The sequence below is a fragment of the Ascaphus truei genome, chromosome 2, assembly GCF_040206685.1.
Source record: "Ascaphus truei isolate aAscTru1 chromosome 2, aAscTru1.hap1, whole genome shotgun sequence".
NCBI lineage: Eukaryota > Metazoa > Chordata > Amphibia > Anura > Ascaphidae > Ascaphus > Ascaphus truei.
Window position 1 is genome coordinate 41,727,690 of NC_134484.1, and position 20,555 is coordinate 41,748,244.

A 20,555-nucleotide genomic window follows, 5' to 3' on the forward strand; every position below is an offset into this window, starting at 1 on the left:
GCCCATAATATACATCTTCTCTAACTGTGCATGCAATGTCTTCTTTATAATGTATACCCTGTTCATTTATGTAACTGTATTTGTAACCATGTATTATTTGTTTTACTCTGTGCCCAGGACATACTTGAAAACGAGAGGTAACTCTCAATGTATTACTTCCTGGTAAAATATTTTATAAATAAATAGTTACCAAAGAAGAAAAATCAGGGATTTCCCACAGCATTCAGTGGTAACGTTGGCTCAGTTTATTCATCATAACATTGAATTCTAAAAAAGGGGAAAATGTGCGAGTCACATCTGTACGTTAAGTTATTATTTTGTACAAATATGAAATATTGATGCTCTTAAATACCCCATAGGAACGGAATTTAAGAGGGGGGGGGGGAGAGGATATTAATGTTCAATAGGCAGCATGGTTTTATTTTCAGTCTGTTGGCTCATTTCTGCTTTGCCTTGCTCATATGCCAGCTGTAATTTCTGAAGTCCTCTTGCCATGTACGCCGCCTGTTCATTGCCTCCGAACTGTATGATCCACTTCCTTAGCTCTGTGTCGGAGAAGTGCGTGCTTCGGGGGAGGCTGACGGGGCGTGTGCTTCTTAACGCAAGTTCAGACGGAGTCCTTGCAGGGAGAACAGCTAAACTGCAGCTCTGTGTTTCCAAGGGCTGCATGCAAACAAGAACACCACATTGTTAGCTTTTAATGTTCAATTAAAAGCAGCAATCCCACCCAACAGGTCACAATTTGTAGGGTTAAAATTATTTTTCTTAATTTGTTGCGTCTGAGGTTATCCAGGTAACATTTACACTGCACTGGGCTCTGGGAAGAGCTCTATTTTAACCTCCGGAACACTTCATATTCCAAACACTTATTTCTCCCGACTAGAGCATAAGATTTTAAAATACAGTGTTGGTAATGGCCGGATAAGTGGTCTGTCTGACATCAGTTTCTACTAGCGCCAGATCCTCTCTCAGAAAAAGCCGGGCGTTCCCCCAAACATAATGTCATTGTGGAACTACATTCTCAGCAGAGCTCTGCTGCCTTGTGCGTTTTTAAATGTGGAAATTAAAATGTTGGGTTTCTAAACTATTAATAATACATGGAGGAGCTCCTGAGCGCAGATGTACAAACGCCGGGATTGTCAGTACTATTAATGACCAAACACAAAAACAAAAACCTTCCTGGATATACTTTCCACACTGTTAAAACCTTTTCTAAGACTTTATGTACCTTTTCGAGCAAAGCCTTGTTAAATCTGCTATACTGTGTGGTGCCTGCTCTCATAACACACAAATCCAAACACATTTTGACCACAAACAGGAGAAATGTCCTCACTTGTGTTTGTATGAGTTTCAGGATCTATATGCAGCGGTATTGGCTTAAAACACCCCCCCTGCCCCTTGCCCCTTGAAAACACAAAAAAGTGTCACTTATGACTACAATTTATTTATACAAAAAATATGCTAAAAAGTAGAGAGGCTTCCTAAAATACACCCATTTTTCTTTAAATAAAGAAAATTAGTCTCAATAAAAAAAGAGAATAGTGGTACGCCTACACCCCATGTAACTCCTCCGACTGACACTCACAAAAGGTGCAAAACGCTTCATCACATAGGGGCTGATGAAAATGCCTCAGTTTGGCACCAAAATTGTCTTGATACATAAACCCCTCATATCTTTCAGTAACTTTAATAAAATATTTAAAATGATTATTTAATCTAGTAGACGTTAAATGCTTAATGTAGGGATTCTCTTCTTTGTGTGTATGCAGCTAAGACACATGGTTGACAGGAACAAATGGTAATAGGACCACTTAGTTATGTAGGAGACAACTGTGCATGCAATGTCTTGTACAGGCAGTCCTCGGTTATCCAACGGAATCTGTTCTGGAAGTAGCGTTGGATAGTGAAACCGATGTAAAGTGAGTCCCATGTTAATCAGTGGCGGTGAGCGTTGGATAACGCATTCTGGCGTCGAAAAACAGCCCATAGGGTTGCATTGTAAAGTGTTGGATATGCCATTCGTTGTAAAGTGAAACGTTGAATAGCGAGGACTACTTGTATATAATGCATAACCCTGTTCACTTAATGTAACTATATATTTGTAACCATGTATCTGTCATCATAACTCTGTGCCCAGGACATACTTGAAAACGAGAGGCAACTCTCAATGTATTACTTCCTGGTAAAACATTTTATTAATAAATAAATCAGAGCGTGATTTAGTGCAAGAAGCAGAGCACCTTAGTGAATTAACCAAACAACCCGACCACGTAGTGTGTCGATGCTTACCAATGTTTAGTAAGCCAGGGCCTGAAAAGGCTTTATAATATTCATGTTTCCCTGGCTGTTGCAATTTAACCCCAATGCATTGCAAGACCCTGGCAGCAAAGTGGTTAATACAGGTTTCACCTTTCCTGCTGCTCTGTTTTTATGTCTCGCTTTCGGTCTGCTCTCGTTGGCTTTGCCGGGGTAGTATGGAAGGTGCTTAGGCTGGTCTAGCGGCGGCAGCGACGTTGAGGTGGCAGCACTGTGCATGGAGCTCCGAGGAGTGGGATTCATGCAGGACCTACAGGCAGTGCATGTCCGGGGTCTCAGCCGCTGCTCTGAAAGCCGAGAAACTGAAGAGCTGCGGAGAGTCACAGGGCTACTGTAATGAAAGGATTTGGGGAAACGTGTATTGGTTTGCGCAATAATATCCTCAGTGCCAGGTGAACCAACTACTTATTGAATACATAGTTTGGGTGGATACTGCAAAAAGGGGCAGCTTGTCAGACCACTTTGCGTTGTTGTCCCCAATGGCAGCAAAGGGGTTAAGATGCATTAGGGCAGGGGTGGGCAAATTTTCTGCGCTGCACCCCCTGGTTGCTCTCCCCCAGTGTTGCGCCCCCTTTAATCTGGCGTCAAATGACGCTGCGGGTCATGTGACGTCACAAGACCCCCACGGCGTCATTGGATGCCGCATTGCCATGGCGGACGCCTGAAGCCGGCTGAATTCAGGTAAGTTACAGAGGCCTCTCGCTAAAGAGTGCTAGGCCTCTAACCGCTGCACCACCCAAAAAAAACAATCTCGGGCCCCCCACCTTGCGCACCTCTGCATTAGGGATATGTATACGTTATGCTTTAAAGCAGCAATTCTAGCTGCTCATATATCTTTTTCATTGCCTGAACCCGGGAGTCCCATAGAACTCAAATCGGATGTCCCCTGACATCCAGGGACCTCCCCGGTTCTGGAGATCATTGTAGTTCTTTTGTCAGTTACGACACACAAAAAATAAATAAAAAATACAATATGGCAGCAGACTACAAACATGGATGCTGGGATCAAACATAACATAACCATCTCCGGGTGATGTCGCAGCTTTTCTACTGGCCGCAGGAGCGAGCCCTGACCTTGGCAACCATATTGCTTTGATTGTAGAATGTAGGGAGCGCAGAATCATGGAAGACAAAAATATGCATATAGTGCAATATTGTAATGATAATAAAATTTGTGGTTGATTTATGTTTTGGACGAGAGATCAAAGCCACTAACTCACATGGCCCAGGATGGGTAAGCACCTATAAAGCTATTTCAGAGGTGGTATCCTCTACCTTCTTGGTCACTGGTAGTGCTTGATTCCTTGTCAGTCTAGTGGGGGACGTCTACCCATGGGTTAGATCAGGACCAGGAACCCTTAGTGGATATGTTCTTTCCCCCGTATGGAATCACCGTACACAAAGAGAGTGGTGTATAAACAAGATGTATTGACATAAAATACAGTACAGTACTCTGTACTTACATATTAAAATAACATCTGGGGCCAGATAGTGGAGCGTAGTAGTGTAGCAGCCGTGTGAATAGTGTGTCACTTCGGATCCTTCTACCACGGGTCTCTTTTTTACTTCCGCGTCCTCAGCTCACTGATGATAGCTCCAGGGACTGCTTCTACAGCTACGGCTGCTGACTGGCTCCAAAAAGGTCACGGATAATCTTCAACGCGTTTCGCAATTGAAATGTTTCATCAGGAAACCGTGATCCGTACTGTTTTGCCAGGTTGTCTGGTGATTTCAATCCTTTAGAACTGGGGAGGGGGGGCGGCCCCAGGAAGTTAATTCAGAAGCGATATAAAAAAATAAAAATAAAAACACACGCTCTCTCTCCCTCTCCAGGATTGCCGCTTTCATGTGAATAAAATCACATCTATTTTGAGTGAATATCCATGCTCCACCCGACTGATTTGTTTGGCCCAGGGATTTTCAAAAAGGTTGATTCATAACAGCTGCTTATGTCCCCCCTCTTAAAGAAAAAAAAAGTTTGAAGAACCCCCTTCATTTCAGCTCCAGAGATCCTCTGCTTCCTGAGACACACACTTCCATAAGGGGTGCTGCTTCCTGAGACACACACACCTCCGCAGGGGGTGCTGCTTCCTGAGACACACACTTCCATAAGGGGTGCTGCTTCCTGAGACACACACACCTCCGCAGGGGGTGCTGCTTCCTGAGACACACACTTCCATAAGGGGTGCTGCTTCCTGAGACACACACTTCCATAAGGGGTGCTGCTTCCTGAGACACACACTTCCATAAGGGGTGCTGCTTCCTGAGACACACACTTCCATAAGGGGTGCTACTTCCTGAGACACACACTTCTGTAAGGGGTGCTGCTTCCTGAGACACACACACCTCCGCAGGGGGTGCTGCTTCCTGAGACACACATTTCCGTAAGGGGTGCTGCTTCCTGAGACACACACTTCCATAAGGGGTGCTGCTTCCTGAGACACACACACCTCCGCAGGGGGTGCTGCTTCCTGAGACACACACTTCCATAAGGGGTGCTGCTTCCTGAGACACACACTTCCATAAGGGGTGCTGCTTCCTGAGACACACACTTCCATAAGGGGTGCTGCTTCCTGAGACACACACTTCCATAAGGGGTGCTGCTTCCTGAGACACACACACCTCCGCGTGGGGTGCTGCTTCCTGAGACACACACTTCCATAAGGGGTGCTGCTTCCTGAGACACACACACCTCCGCGGGGGGTGCTGCTTTCTGAGACACACACTTCCGTAAGGGGAGCTGCTTCCTGAGACACACTTCTGTAAGGGGTGCTGCTTCCTGAGAAACACACTTCCATAAGGGGTGCTGCTTCCTGAGACACACACACCTCCGCAGGGGGTGCTGCTTTCTGAGACACACATTTCCGTAAGGGGTGCTGCTTCCTGAGACACACACACCTCCGCAGGGGGTGCTGCTTCCTGAGACACACACTTCCATAAGGGGTGCTGCTTCCTGAGACACACACTTCCGTAAGGGGTGCTGCTTCCTGAGACACACACTTCCATAAGGGGTGCTGCTTCCTGAGACACACACCTCCGCAGGGGGTGCTGCTTCCTGAGACACACACTTCCATAAGGGGTGCTGCTTCCTGAGACACACACTTCCTTAAGGGGTGCTGCTTACTGAGACACACACTTCCATAAGGGGTGCTGCTTCCTGAGACACACACACCTCCGCGGGGGGTGCTGCTTCCTGAGACACACACTTCCATAAGGGGTGCTGCTTCCTGAGACACACACACCTCCGCGGGGGGTGCTGCTTCCTGAGACACACTTCTGTAAGGGGTGCGGCTTCCTGAGACACACACACCTCCGCGGGGGGTGCTGCTTCCTGAGACACACACTTCCATAAGGGGTGCTGCTTCCTGAGACACACCTCCGCGGGGGGTGCTGCTTCCTGAGACACACTTCTGTAAGGGGTGCGGCTTCCTGAGACACACACACCTCCGCAGGGGGTGCTGCTTTCTGAGACACACACTTCCGTAAGGGGTGCTGCTTCCTGAGACACACTTCTGTAAGGGGTGCTGCTTCCTGAGACACACACCTCCGCAGGGGGTGCTGCTTCCTGAGACACACTTCTGTAAGGGGTGCTGCTTCCTGAGACACACTTCTGTAAGGGGTACTGCTTCCTGAGACACAACTTCCGTAAGGGGTGCTGCTTCCTGAGACACACTTCCATAAGGGGTGCTGCTTCCTGAGACACACACACCTCCGCAGGGGGTGCTGCTTCCTGAGACACACATTTCCGTAAGGGGTGCTGCTTCCTGAGACACACACTTCCATAAGGGGTGCTGCTTCCTGAGACACACACACCTCCGCAGGGGGTGCTGCTTCCTGAGACACACACTTCCATAAGGGGTGCTGCTTCCTGAGACACACACTTCCATAAGGGGTGCTGCTTCCTGAGACACACACACCTCCGCAGGGGGTGCTGCTTCCTGAGACACACACTTCCATAAGGGGTGCTGCTTCCTGAGACACACACCTCCGCGGGGGGTACTGCTTCCTGAGACACACATTTCCGTAAGGGGTGCTGCTTCCTGAGACACACACACACCTCCGCATGGGGTGCTGCTTCCTGAGGCACACACACACCTCCGCAGGGGGTGCTGCTTCCTGAGACACACTTCCGTAAGGGGTGCTGCTTCCTGAGACACACACTTCCGTAAGGGGTGCTGCTTCCTGAGACACACTTCTGTAAGGGGTGCCGCTTCCTGAGACACACACACACCTCCGCAGGGGGTGCTGCTTCCTGAGACACACTTCTGTAAGGGGTGCTGCTTCCTGAGGCACACACACACACACCTCCGCAGGGGGTGCTGCTTCCTGAGACACACTTCTGTAAGGGGTACTGCTTCCTGAGACACACACTTCCGTAAGGGGTGCTGCTTCCTGAGACACACACACCTCCGCAGGGGGTGCTGCTTCCTGAGACACACACTTCCATAAGGGGTGCTGCTTCCTGAGACACACACACCTCCGCGGGGGGTACTGCTTCCTGAGACACACATTTCCGTAAGGGGTGCTGCTTCCTGAGACACACACTTCCATAAGGGGTGCTGCTTCCTGAGACACACACACCTCCGCGGGGGGTACTGCATCCTGAGACACACATTTCCGTAAGGGGTGCTGCTTCCTGAGACACACACACACCTCCGCAGGGGGTGCTGCTTCCTGAGGCACACACACCTCCGCAGGGGGTGCTGCTTCCTGAGGCACACACACACCTCCGCAGGGTGTGCTGCTTCCTGAGACACACTTCCGTAAGGGGTGCTGCTTCCTGAGACACACACTTCCGTAAGGGGTGCCGCTTCCTGAGACACACACACACACCTCCGCAGGGGGTGCTGCTTCCTGAGACACACTTCTGTAAGGGGTGCTGCTTCCTGAGGCACACACACACACCTCCGCAGGGGGTGCTGCTTCCTGAGACACACTTCTGTAAGGGGTACTGCTTCCTGAGACACACACTTCCGTAAGGGGTGCTGCTTCCTGAGACACACACTTCTGTAAGGGGTGCTGCTTCCCGAGACACACACACACACCTCCGCAGGGGGTGCTGCTTCCTGAGACACACACTTCCGTAAGAGGTGCTGCTTTCTGAAACACACACACTTCTGTAAGGGGTGCTGCTTCCTGAGACACACACACCTCCGCAGGGGGTGCTGCTTCCTGAGACACACACTTCTGTAAGGGGTGCTGCTTCCTGAGACACACGCACATCTCCGCAGGGGGTGCTGGTATCTTCAGATTTAATGGTCTCAGTCACGTGGGCCAACAGGAAGCCATAAGCGGGACATTTAAACTGCAGAGAGATACACAGCTCCGTATGTGCTGCTGGTGTCTCGGAGAGCAGGGGTTCCCTGGAGCTGAAATTCATTGGGTTCAACTCCGGAGACCCCCTGCTTCATAAATAAATATATAATGTACGAAGTAAACAAAAAAAAGTGCAATTAAAATAAGCAACATAGGTTGAATTAAAAGACAACACAGATGAAGAATAAAAAAATATATACTGTACAAAACGTTTATTTTTTTTTTAATTAGCCGCTGCTTGTTGCTCTTGACCTTTTTGGGGATCTACATGGTGTGTAAGCAACTTACCTTTTCCACTGCTAGCGAGGGCCACTGAGAAAGGTACGCCAGATTACGAATAAAACCAGGCCGCAGAAATTGTGTGGAATAGGTGTCTGTAACAGGGGATTTATCCCTGTTCAGGAAATGTGCCTCTAATCCAGCAGTGTGGTGGTTAACTGCTGGTAGTCAATTAACCAACACCACCTGGCTGATTAGGTTTGTTAGAAAAGCCTGCCTTTGAGACAGGAAGTGAGATTTCCTGAGTGTCACAAATTGTGGGACTGACCATAGGAACAGATGTCTTGAGCCTGCACGCTGCCAGCAAGACACAGGGGAAAGCACCTCTAAACCTGAATGCTGATATAGCCTGAGGAAAAGGCAGCAACAGAGAAGACTTCCCCTCCAACTACAAGAAACAGATAAGACTTTCCTTTATAAGACTTTTTGTATATCTGCACATATCAAGATATATGTTTGGGGCTGGGAGACATGCTAATCTAAAAGGAAGTTGTGGACTGCATAGGTTTCACTAGAAATACTCCAAAGTGGAACAGAAGCTTTGTTTGACCCCTTATTTTGCATACGTTTGGATGATTTTGTGTTAAAGAAACAGGCACAATAAAAGCCTTATTTAATTTCACCTTAAAAAGTCTCCATTGCATACCTCTGCACACGTCCTCTTACAGTGTCAAAGCAAAAATCGCACCGAAAGGCCTCTTTGATTCTCATCTAGATCAGGGGTGCTCAACTCTAATCCTCAACACTCCTCCCGAACAGGTTTTCAGGATAACCCTGCTTCAGCACAGGTGTCTCAGTCGTGTGCTCAAGCTGGGATATCCTGAAGACTTGACCTGTTGGGGGTCTTGAGGACTAGAGTCGAACACCACCGATCTGTGTGATGCAGTCAAAGATGGCATGTTTGAATTAGAAAAAAAAGGTACAGTATCTACAGAACGCCAATTGTGTCTTTGTTCCCATTAATCTTTGCTTGATCGAGCAATAATTATTGCTAATAAAGCCTCTGTTTGGGGAACAAACACAGTAGCACTCAAGTAATAGATTAATAAAAAGGTATTTGTAAACATAACCACCACCACCACGGTCCTGGGAGGTTGTCCTTGGATGAAAAGTAAAAGAAATCTTGGGAGGTATGAGGTGCGCGATAAGGACTTCCGCCTCGAAGGCGATTCGTAAATGTTAAATAATAATAATAATAATAATGAAACATTAACTCGTTCACTGCTGCCATAGCTGCAATAATTACAGAATGCCTGGGGATTTCCGTCTCAAGGGCCATGTACCGGTAACACTCCCTCCAACACGAGGAAATGAAGAGGAACTCCTGTTCCGATGACCGCAGTCGGCTCCGCACATAAGCCGATATGGACCACATTGCACAAATCAAATGACCGTTACTAAAAGAAGATAACATCCTCTAGTACTTTTCTATTTTTAAAATCAACTGATCTCTTCTTTTAAACGAGGATTCCCATATAACTCATTCTTTTCTGGGAAACGTGTAATTATGTTTCAGTTGTGATGCTTCTTTTAGAAGCTTGTGGAAAAAGGATGTAGTATGGTGTAAGGAAGAAGCCTACTCACCTCATTGATCTCCACTATTTGCTGCTCAATAGACGTTTTAAAGACACAATTTTAGGCCTCTGAATTTTATATAATAAGTGTTCAATACTACATGCACTATGTATACTCCACCAAGCACTGTCAAATTATGCAACTTGGCTTAAAAAGCAATGGCAAATTCTGTAATGAATATATTAGAAAATAACAGCTTGTTAAACATGGCAAAGATTTAGGCCCAAAATATACTAAGCGAAGCCATTAACCACTCTTAAAATGAATATGGCACTTTGTCTTGAAATAAAATGATTTTTTCATTTGTGATGGGAACACTTTAATGGCGTATTTTATCATCCCCTTGTTCGTGAGCATGGTTTGGCCAGCGATAGCTTTGTGATGGAGAACAAAGACACTTTCCTTGTAGAAAAGAAAGTCTCGCGTATTTTTTGTGATATGATGCAAATGTTTATTTCAAATAAAAATTATAATAAAAAATAAATAAATAAAAAAAAAAAAACCACGCTAGAAGCAGCTGGTTAGGGAAACATTAAAACGATTTAGAAATACTCAATCACGCCTGATTTTTATTTGATTTTTTTAAAGGTGTTTATTACTTAGAATAAACCCATGACACACATCATTACCATTAGTTCACTCCACTCCATTAATTGCCATTAATTTACTCCAATCCCAGGTGGGATTTCCCCTATGGTAGGCTACATTTTCAGAATAGGGGAATAAGAAGCAGATATACAGTGGAGGTACAAACGCACACCCTTTTACGGTGAGAACAGCGACCAAACAATACTTCCTGAGACCGGACGCTTCTCCCAGGGATGTGCGTCATAGCATTAAATGCTGTTATTATATTGTATTTGTATGGCACCACCATGTTCTGTAGCGTGAGAGGGAGGACATCGTATGACAAAAAAAGGCGTACATACATGTTAAAGAGGCAATCCAAGCAGGCGATTTTATTATTTATAGGATTGAAGCAGGGGTGGGGGTCTCTAGAGCTGAAACCCATTAATGTCAGCACCAATGACCCCCTGCTTTTAGAGATACATACCACCGTAGGGGGCGCTGGTATCCGCTTTGCTGGCAGGGAATCACATAATGGACACTTTTTAAAGCTCCCTACTGGCCAATAGGAAGCCGTGATGTAATCCGGTGCAGCTTGCTGTTGGCCCACGTGACACGGGAGCTTGGAAAAGCAGAGAGATACCGGCACCCCCTTCAGAGGGATCTCTGGAACCAGGGGGTCCCCGGAGTTGAAATTAAAGGGGTTTGGTTCTGGAGACCCCCTGCTTCAAAATTTTTTTTAAAAAAAGAAAAAAAAATATATATATTAGTCAATGAAAAAATAGTTTGCACTCACGGTTTCTCAAATGAAGGCAGATGCTCGTCCCATATAGAAATATGTACAGGGTCACCTGGTTGCCATGTGTGTGAAATATATATATATATATATATATATATATAATACTGAGTTAAGTTATGGTGAGTAAAAAAAGTGACAAAAACCCTCCACAGGAAAGCAAACATGCAAATATAGCTGTATGCTCATCTGCATGTCTTAGGCAGGTCTGCAACCCCGCCTTTCCCCATTATCACCCAGCATACAGCACTTCCACTGCAGCAAGGGATTCTGGGAAATGACATGCAAATGAGCACACAGTGTCACTTTTTGCCTCAATAACCATTTTTAACATGGTTCCCTATAGGCTTAAGCTTGCTGCATGGTCACAGCTTTGAGCACAGCCAGGGTTAAGGTGCATACCCAGAAAACCACCCACAGACAGCTTTTTTTTTTTTTTTTTTTTCCTCCCGAGAGGGTCCACCCTCTCGCTCATCGGATCCCAGTCCACTTCAGTGGATAGGGAGCTTGCCCTTGGACTGTCCAACCGAAGTCAGACCCGCCCTCGGTGCCCAGTTTCCCTGGAGGTTTCAGCCCGAAAGCCTAGGTCTCCAGGGACATTGATGCCTTCCTCCGTTAGGATTCAGGACATCCATCTCTTCCTCCCTCTGGCCCGAGGCCCGCAAGGGAGTTCACATCATATCCCCTCTTTCGAGGGTTGTGCGGGTGCACCCCAGCCCCGAAGGGCTGGTTGTTCGAATGCCATCCCCCCTTAGCCCGAAGGCTCAGGGGTTCTGTGGTCCTGGGCCTGGACACCACCTCTCAACGAGCTAGAGGGCCAAATGCTTGCCACAGACCTTTCCTACTGGAGCCCATGTAGGATAGTACTGCATTTGGTCATAGCTGTGCAGGTCGAGAGGAGCACTCATCTCGCTTGATCTTAGCCAAAAGGCCGAGAAGACCCACAGACAGCTGTTTCGACCTTGATGGGTCTCATCAGTGTGGGGTTGATTTTACTGGGATGCAAGAGAGGCTTATGGGATAGGCCAAACCATAATACTGAGTTAAGTTATGGTGAGTAAAAAAAGTGACAAAAACCCTCCACAGGAAAGCAACCTTAACCCTGGCTGTGCTCAAAGCTGTGACCATGCAGCAAGCTTAAGCCTATAGGGAACCATGTTAAAAATGGTTATTGAGGCAAAAAGTGACACTGTGTGCTCATTTGCATGTCATTTCCCAGAATCCCTTGCTGCAGTGGAAGTGCTGTATGCTGGGTGATAATGGGGAAAGGCGGGGTTGCAGACCTGCCTAAGTGTAAGGAATCCACTACTGGCTTTGACTATTGCCGTGCAGACCTGTGCAGTTACAAGCTTCCTCTGGCAATCTATGGCACAGGTGCTGCCTCTCATTGCAGCTTCTGCCCTGTGCTACTTCATTGGAGGAATTCTCACACACCCTCCTCCTGTGATTGGATCTCCGCCCTTTATATTCTAGGCGTTGGCTCTGAACCAGCGCCGAGCATAAACTATTCCTACCTCTATGTTATTGTCTCTGCCACAAACCACCCCAGGCCTCTCTCCTAGCGTTCTTACCTTCCAAGTTCCTGAGTATCCAGAGGCCTGGTCCTGGACGTCTGTGCTGAAGCGTTGTTGCCAGCACTGGCCTGCTGCTATCTCCTTGCAGTGGCCTACCCTGAACGTCTGTGCTGAAGCGTTGATGCCAGCACTGGTACTGCTGCATTCCCTCCTAGCAGTGGCTACCCTTCCTTTCCTGCGGCCTGCTGCTATCTCCTTGCAGTGGCCTGCCCTGGACGTCTGTGCTGAAGCGTTGATGCCAGCACTGGCCTGCTGCTATTCTCCTGCAGTGGCCTACCCGGGACGTCTGTGCTGAAGCGTGTTGCCAGCACCGGTACCTGCTGCATTCCCTCCTAGCAGTGGCTACCCTTCCTTTCCTGCGGCCTGCTGCTATCTCCTTGCAGTGGCCTGCCCTGGACGTCTGTGCTGAAGCGTTGATGCCAGCACTGGCCTGCTGCTATTCTCCTGCAGTGGCCTACCCGGGACGTCTGTGCTGAAGCGTGTTGCCAGCACCGGTACCTGCTGCATTCCCTCCTAGCAGTGGCTACCCTTCCTTTCCTGCGGCTTGCTGCGATCCTCTTGCAGTGACCTGCCTTGGACTTCTGCGCTGAAGCGTTGGTTCTTCCCGACGCTGCCCTGCGGTGAACTTCGGCCAGCCTGCTGTCTCCTCCTGCTGAGATCGGCGTCATGGGCCGAGGCCGCTCCTCGCGCAGAAGCCACCCCCGCGCTCACGCTCCTAAGCTGAAGCGGGGAAATCCTGACTACCTGTTGCCGAACTCCTGCTTCCATAACGACGATGCTGCCTTCTCCAATCCTGACCCTGCGATGTACGACTACGAACTGCGCACTCCGGATCAGTCTGCGTGGACTCAGGTCGGTGATTATATAACCCCACCTCAGCCCCGCGGTCCGGTCCCGGTTTGTGGCGAGCATCGGCGTAACAGTATGCTCGGCCCGTTAAAACCGGACCGCGCCGTGGCGGGGGATGGCAATTTTCCAACTGAAGTTATGTCCCGTCCTGCGTATCAGTCCCACTATGAAGGCCAGTATTTGTGTGAAGTACTACCCCTGATTGATGAACTGTGGACTTATGAAGGTTTAACCCCTTTGCAAAGACAATGCCGTTGTGATCTCTTTATTAAGGCTTACTGCATCCTGAACTTAAAACAGTCTCTAGCCGAATGTATTCGCTCCCCTGATTCCCCTTTAACCTGGGATAATGTGAACCCTATGGAACTGGCCGACGCCCAAGAGGCAATCTATGCCCTGGCCTCATCACTGGACATTCATCTAGTAGAACAGAGCGCCCTCCTCATGTTGGCCCAGTCTCAAGATACACTCCATGTACTTTCCTCTACACTAGACACTCACATAATAGAACAGGATCCCCTCCTTGCCAGCTATGCTGCTGCTTGGCAGATTCTCTGTGCTGCCAGTCCTGTTACTAAACCTGTGGGGTTACCTCTCTCTCCTAAGAATGGTCAAACCATTTCTCTGTCGCTGCCCGCTAAGGAAGAAGCTGCCACGCTCCCTAATCCTGAGTTAACCTCCCTAAGTTCTGTCCCTGAGGTTATTTCGGTCTTAACCCCTGCTAGTCAGGCTTATGTGTTCCCCACTGTAAATCCCTGCAGTACCCAGGTCAGTGTGTCTTCCCTAGCACCAGAGAATGAATCCTGTTTGCCCTCTTTTCCTAAACCAAAAATTCTAAGCTCTGTTTCCGAGGTTTTTTCTGTATTAACCCCTGCTAGTCTGCTCTGTGAGGTTCCTACTGCTAACCCTAGTATTCCGCAGTCTAATGATAGGTCCCTAGGGCAAGAGGCAGAACCCCCTATGACCCCACTCTCGGAGACTAGCTTCTATTTCTCTGATTCTCAGGTACAGAGTAATTTAACCCTTGGGGTTTTTCCTATGTTAACCCCTGCAGGTCAGCCCTGTGAACCTTCCTTGGTAGATCCCTTTAGTTCGTCAGTCAGGGACACCTCCTTAGCCTCAGAGGATCAACCCCTTTTGTCCTCTGACTCGGCTAAAATTCTCGGGGCTATGCCCCCTGAACTTTCGGCAAATATACTGGCTCCAGTAAAAAGTATTCTGGAGCCGTTTGTTTCTCTAAACCTGTTCGCAGAATCCCTACTCCTAGGTATTTCACTCACCCCGTCTGCCACTCAGAGAGCTGAGACCCCTGCTTCTGAGCATAGACCCCTTTTCGTGGAATCTGTTGTCGTTTCTGAAGTCCCAGACACTCTTTCCCAAATACCCACTTCAGAGGCCAGCACAGTCGTGGTTGCCCCACTTGCACTGTCTGAGTTCTCCTTTTCTCAAATCCTAGGGTTTAAAGCGAACAGTACATATTATGCTCCTTTCCAAGTGACCCCTACTGAGATCAGCGTATCTGCTGTTGCTCCCTCAGTACCATTAAAGTTAGGGCCCTTCTTTTTGAAGGATCAGGCTTTCAAGTTTGAGACTCCCTTTATCCCTGACTTTGTAAATCTGCAGTCCCTTCTCACTGTAGTTAAAAGTTCTCCAGCAGCCGCTGAGTTAAGCTTTGCCGCTGTCAAATCTTCTGTTATAGAAGCAACCTTGCCTAGCTTACTTCTGTCTGTCCTATCTGTGATGCCTATCACCTTTACTAAAATTTCTGTTTTGCAAGGTATTTCTCCTATTAAATCTGTGATACCTGCAATTCCTTTTATCAGTTCCAAAACTCCTGTCACTAAGTCTCCCATGGAGTCTGATGCCCTCACTAGGGATTCTCAGGGACCCAATTCTGTAACAAGCAAGATGTCCCTTGTGTCTGTTGAAGAGTTTTACCCAGTTTCTCTCACGGATCATGCCACAGCCTCCGGGATGATCAAAAATGACTTTAAGTCTGGGATGCCCATTCCTGCAATAATACTGTTTCACGCTGATTCGCCCACAGTATTCGGGGTATCCACTACTGACTGTATGTCTACTACCACGAACTCAGGGGTATCGCATTTGGAACTTTTCCTTTTTTCAGAAGATACCGTCTTTAAAATGGACTTATATTTCTCTGTGTCTTCCACAATACTTGGGGTACTTGCTATTGACTGTCCTGTCCCAAGACTAGGGTTACCTCTCAAAAAGGTGCCTGGAGCTACCGATGTTAAAAACCCTATGTTTAAAACAGTAACAATTTGCATTGCTTCTCCCACAGTATCATGTGAGACCTGGGTACCTGGGACCTCCACTCCGAAGCCAAGCTCTAGTTCTCTGTCTTCTTTCTCTGTGTTGGAGGCACCCAGCTTTAACCCCAAGACTTTTTTCCCTAAGGTCGATGCACCGTTTAACCGCCTGCCTTGTTTTTTGGATAAAATCTGTTTTCTCACCTTTCAAACAGACTCCTTACTCGCAGGTCTCTGTGCGGTGCCCAAAGTGCCCGTTCTGTATGGCAATTGGCCTCTCCCTAAGACGAAGACACCCTTACTGGACCTCGTCGCTTTACCTGAAGCGTCCGTTCCTGTTCTCTATGGGTCCACTATGGGTATAGACATGCTTATTATGTCCTTCGCCAAGGCCACAATTTCGGATTTGATTCTCTCTAAAGATCACAAACCAAAGGAAGCGGATCCTTCTTCAACTGCCAGTACCATGAGTTGCATACACACTGCTACAGACTCTCGCAAATTGCTTGGGATAGCAACCCTGCTTGGTATCAAAAGTACTGCTGCAATAGTGTGTAGTGAACCCTCCCACCCCATTCCCTTGCTAACAACCACCCGGAATTCCTTGGAAGCTAAAGACTCTCGCAACTTCCTCCGTGCTGATTTCACCAAAGACATTGCCTTCTCTGAAGGTCCCTCTGCCATTTTTGTCCAACAATCTGTGTCCTGTGTCCCATACTCTTGGACTATTACTATGCACCGGACACCTGGCTACTGTCCTTCCGATGTTCCCATTCCGGAGCCCTCAGGTCCCATTGTCCATGTACCAAGAACTGCAGTACCACCGCTGTCTTTCATGGCACTCGCCAATGTACATCTGGATTGTGGACCTAATTCTCGCCGGAGACACTTCAGGAACAACTCAATGTCTCCCAGACCTATGAATGGTCCTGTTCACCCAGGCTTCTCACCCAGTGGTGGGGGTACTGTAAGGAATCCCAACAAACTATGGGCTTTCAACGCCACCTCTCGCCTAAGGAGGTTTAGGAACAATTCCATGTCCCCCAAATCTGTGATGGATCTTGTTCGTCCGGAGGTCTCACCTGAAGGGGGGGGTACTGTAAGGAATCCACTACTGGCTTTGACTATTGCCGTGCAGACCTGTGCAGTTACAAGCTTCCTCTGGCAATCTATGGCACAGGTGCTGCCTCTCATTGCAGCTTCTGCCCTGTGCTACTTCATTGGAGGAATTCTCACACACCCTCCTCCTGTGATTGGATCTCCGCCCTTTATATTCTAGGCGTTGGCTCTGAACCAGCGCCGAGCATAAACTATTCCTACCTCTATGTTATTGTCTCTGCCACAAACCACCCCAGGCCTCTCTCCTAGCGTTCTTACCTTCCAAGTTCCTGAGTATCCAGAGGCCTGGTCCTGGACGTCTGTGCTGAAGCGTTGTTGCCAGCACTGGCCTGCTGCTATCTCCTTGCAGTGGCCTACCCTGGACGTCTGTGCTGAAGCGTTGATGCCAGCACTGGTACTGCTGCATTCCCTCCTAGCAGTGGCTACCCTTCCTTTCCTGCGGCCTGCTGCTATCTCCTTGCAGTGGCCTGCCCTGGACGTCTGTGCTGAAGCGTTGATGCCAGCACTGGCCTGCTGCTATTCTCCTGCAGTGGCCTACCCGGGACGTCTGTGCTGAAGCGTGTTGCCAGCACCGGTACCTGCTGCATTCCCTCCTAGCAGTGGCTACCCTTCCTTTCCTGCGGCCTGCTGCTATCTCCTTGCAGTGGCCTGCCCTGGACGTCTGTGCTGAAGCGTTGATGCCAGCACTGGCCTGCTGCTATTCTCCTGCAGTGGCCTACCCGGGACGTCTGTGCTGAAGCGTGTTGCCAGCACCGGTACCTGCTGCATTCCCTCCTAGCAGTGGCTACCCTTCCTTTCCTGCGGCTTGCTGCGATCCTCTTGCAGTGACCTGCCTTGGACTTCTGCGCTGAAGCGTTGGTTCTTCCCGACGCTGCCCTGCGGTGAACTTCGGCCAGCCTGCTGTCTCCTCCTGCTGAGATCGGCGTCATGGGCCGAGGCCGCTCCTCGCGCAGAAGCCACCCCCGCGCTCACGCTCCTAAGCTGAAGCGGGGAAATCCTGACTACCTGTTGCCGAACTCCTGCTTCCATAACGACGATGCTGCCTTCTCCAATCCTGACCCTGCGATGTACGACTACGAACTGCGCACTCCGGATCAGTCTGCGTGGACTCAGGTCGGTGATTATATAACCCCACCTCAGCCCCGCGGTCCGGTCCCGGTTTGTGGCGAGCATCGGCGTAACACTAAGACATGCAGATGAGCATACAGCTATATTTGCATGTTTGCTTTCCTGTGGAGGGTTTTTGTCACTTTTTTTACTCACCATAACTTAACTCAGTATTATGGTTTGGCCTATCCCATAAGCCTCTCTTGCATCCCAGTAAAATCAACCCCACACTGATGAGACCCATCAAGGTCGAAACAGCTGTCTGTGGGTGGTTTTCTGGGTATGCACCTTAACCCTGGCTGTGCTCAAAGCTGTGACCATGCAGCAAGCTTAAGCCTATAGGGAACCATGTTAAAAATGGTTATTGAGGCAAAAAGTGACACTGTGTGCTCATTTGCATGTCATTTCCCAGAATCCCTTGCTGCAGTGGAAGTGCTGTATGCTGGGTGATAATGGGGAAAGGCGGGGTTGCAGACCTGCCTAAGACATGCAGATGAGCATACAGCTATATTTGCATATATATATATATATATATATCATAATACTGAGTTAAGTTATGGTGAGTAAAAAAAGTGACAAAAACCCTCCACAGGAAAGCAAATATGCAAAAAAAAAAATATATATATTTGCCGCTTGGGTGGTTCCTTTAAGACAAACGGACCAAACAGGGAAGGGAGTCCTGTTAAAAATAATTTCAGCTGTAAACGTTCAATACCTGTGATTTTGTGCTGGTACCTGCCTACAGTCTGTATCCCTTGTATTGCTTGTTTTATTTGAGCTGTAGCACGTCAGAAGTTGTTCAACTGCCACGCGATGTGTGTAACTGTGCTTTGTGTCTCCTCCTTTCTGTGACATTCCCGTACATAAAATTAAAAATATAATAATAATAAATATTAAGAGTCATCTGCTAAAAAAAACAAATAAAGAAATTTCAATGACACAAGCTATGAACTAATCCAGTCATTTCGAACATTGGTATTATCTGAATATACCGCCAGATGGCCGCTGCGTGACACTGCTATGCTCGGTGTTGTAAGTTCCTGCGGTAGTAAAGGGATTACTGGGCCATGGATAAAGATCTGAGAATCTGAGGAAGTGGCTCACAGAGAAGCTTGTTCTCAGTCAGTATTTTAGGGAAATTAAGAAACTGATTCAGGACCTCAAGCTGTCCAAATCTCATTTTCAAAATGCACAGATAATCAACCTAGATCTACAAAAGGGTGCCAAGCTTTAGCATGTCTCAGCACCTATTTATACGAATGCGTGCTAAAGCCTAGCATCCTTTCGTTGCTCTGCAGCCATATTACATTTCGTGCTTTTTTAGTTATAGGTATATAGCAGGGGGGGGGGGTCTCCGGAGCTGAACTGCACTTATTTCAGCTCTGGGGTACCCCTGCTTCCAGAGATACGTATCGCAGTAGGTGCTGCTCCTGAAGTTTTAAATGTCCAGACCACATGAGCCAATAGGAAGCCGCAATAGATGACTTCACAGCTCCCTATTGGCCCGCGAGACATTTAAATCGCCGCCATTTTGTAAGGCACACAAGTTCTCTGGCTGCAGAGATACCAGCACCCACTATGGAGGCGAGTATCTCTGGAAACAGGGGGTCTCTGGGGGTGAAATTAATGGGGTTCAACTCCAGAGACCCCACCCTTCAATCCTATAACAAAAAAAACCAAACAAGCAATGCAACCAGGTCTGTGGCTTTAAAGAGGCAATCCCTCCTAGGGCCAAAATGAACAAGTTCCAGTGATATGTTTAAAGGGTCTCATCTGGGTAATTGATGCATTTTTAATTAAAATCTGACATATATAAGGATTTTGTATTTATTTGTTCAAGTCAGACGAGAGGGGTTTCATTACCTCTGGCTGCTCCCTTGTGTGTTCAGCAAGTGCTTGTACAAACAGAGACCCCTCCCCTTATCCCTATTTGCTCTCTGATAAGGAAACGGTGGGATAAGACCAGAGGAAAAACACTTGATTGGTCAACACTTCTCCATTCAGAGGTCCCCAAGAAATGTTTCTGACTGACTATTTGGGATTGCACCTTTAATGAGAACAAGGATCCACAAATGTGCTCATCCTTAGTACAGGAGGGATTACCTTGCAATGCGTTGCTCGTCTTGCCAGCATGGAAGAAGTTAAGTGCTAGGAGAGTGAAAATAAAGCGAGAAAGGGGGGGGGGGGAAGAAAAAAATATGTATTACAGGAGTTGAATGGTACATGAGGAAAACAAACTTATAACAGGTATTCTGTTTAAAATATATGTAGGGGCGTATTCAACAACAATTGACTTGACTGGGAGTGTTCGGCTAATCGTGGAGCGATCGGCTTCTTCGGAGTTAAAGCTGCAATTCAAGCAATATGCTGTGTTTTTTTTAAATAAATCAATTCTGTACCAAGAGAAAATACTTGTAGCATTTAAAAAAAAAGTTTAAAGAAATGTTTAATGTATTTTAATGTAACAAGCATTTTTGTTTCTATAGCAACCATTTACAAAGTCACATCCCCTTCCTCTTCTGAGACAGGCTCTGGCACACCCCTTTTGCCCTCTCTCTAGTAGTACACCAATTTTATCTAGTGCCTGCCTGGTCACATGATCTTCCACACAGAACTTTGCATCTTAGGTCCTCTTCAGCAGCACCAACAGTGATTTAAAGAACCCCCGAGCCGAATCATTTCCGATCGATCACAGGAGAACGGATCAATCAGCAACTTAGCTAATCGCTTGACAGTGTGCAGATTTTATTGATGCACATATTGAACGGGATTTATTTTAAACGG

At 47.7% G+C, this 20,555-nt stretch overlaps 1 protein-coding gene across 5 annotated transcripts in view; it reads right to left on the reverse strand.

Moving 5' to 3' along the window:
- Nucleotides 1–222: 222 nt before the first annotated feature.
- The window catches only part of LOC142477471 (uncharacterized), a 36,595-nt gene continuing 16,262 nt past the window's right edge, over nucleotides 223–20,555 (reverse strand). For 3 of the 5 annotated variants that reach the window (XM_075582300.1, XM_075582296.1, XM_075582299.1), the window contains exons 2-5: nucleotides 19,875–19,919; nucleotides 18,487–18,617; nucleotides 2,410–2,647; nucleotides 223–663 (exon numbers count right to left, since the gene is read on the reverse strand). In XM_075582300.1, coding sequence (XP_075438415.1) covers nucleotides 394–663; nucleotides 2,410–2,647; nucleotides 18,487–18,617; nucleotides 19,875–19,904 — 669 coding nt within the window. In that variant the 5' untranslated portion in view covers nucleotides 19,905–19,919 and the 3' untranslated portion in view covers nucleotides 223–393. Of the gene's footprint in view, nucleotides 664–2,409; nucleotides 2,648–3,558; nucleotides 3,689–18,486; nucleotides 18,618–19,874; nucleotides 19,920–20,555 lie in introns of all 5 variants that reach the window. The other 2 variants (XR_012792436.1, XR_012792438.1) reach the window with 2 other exon arrangements.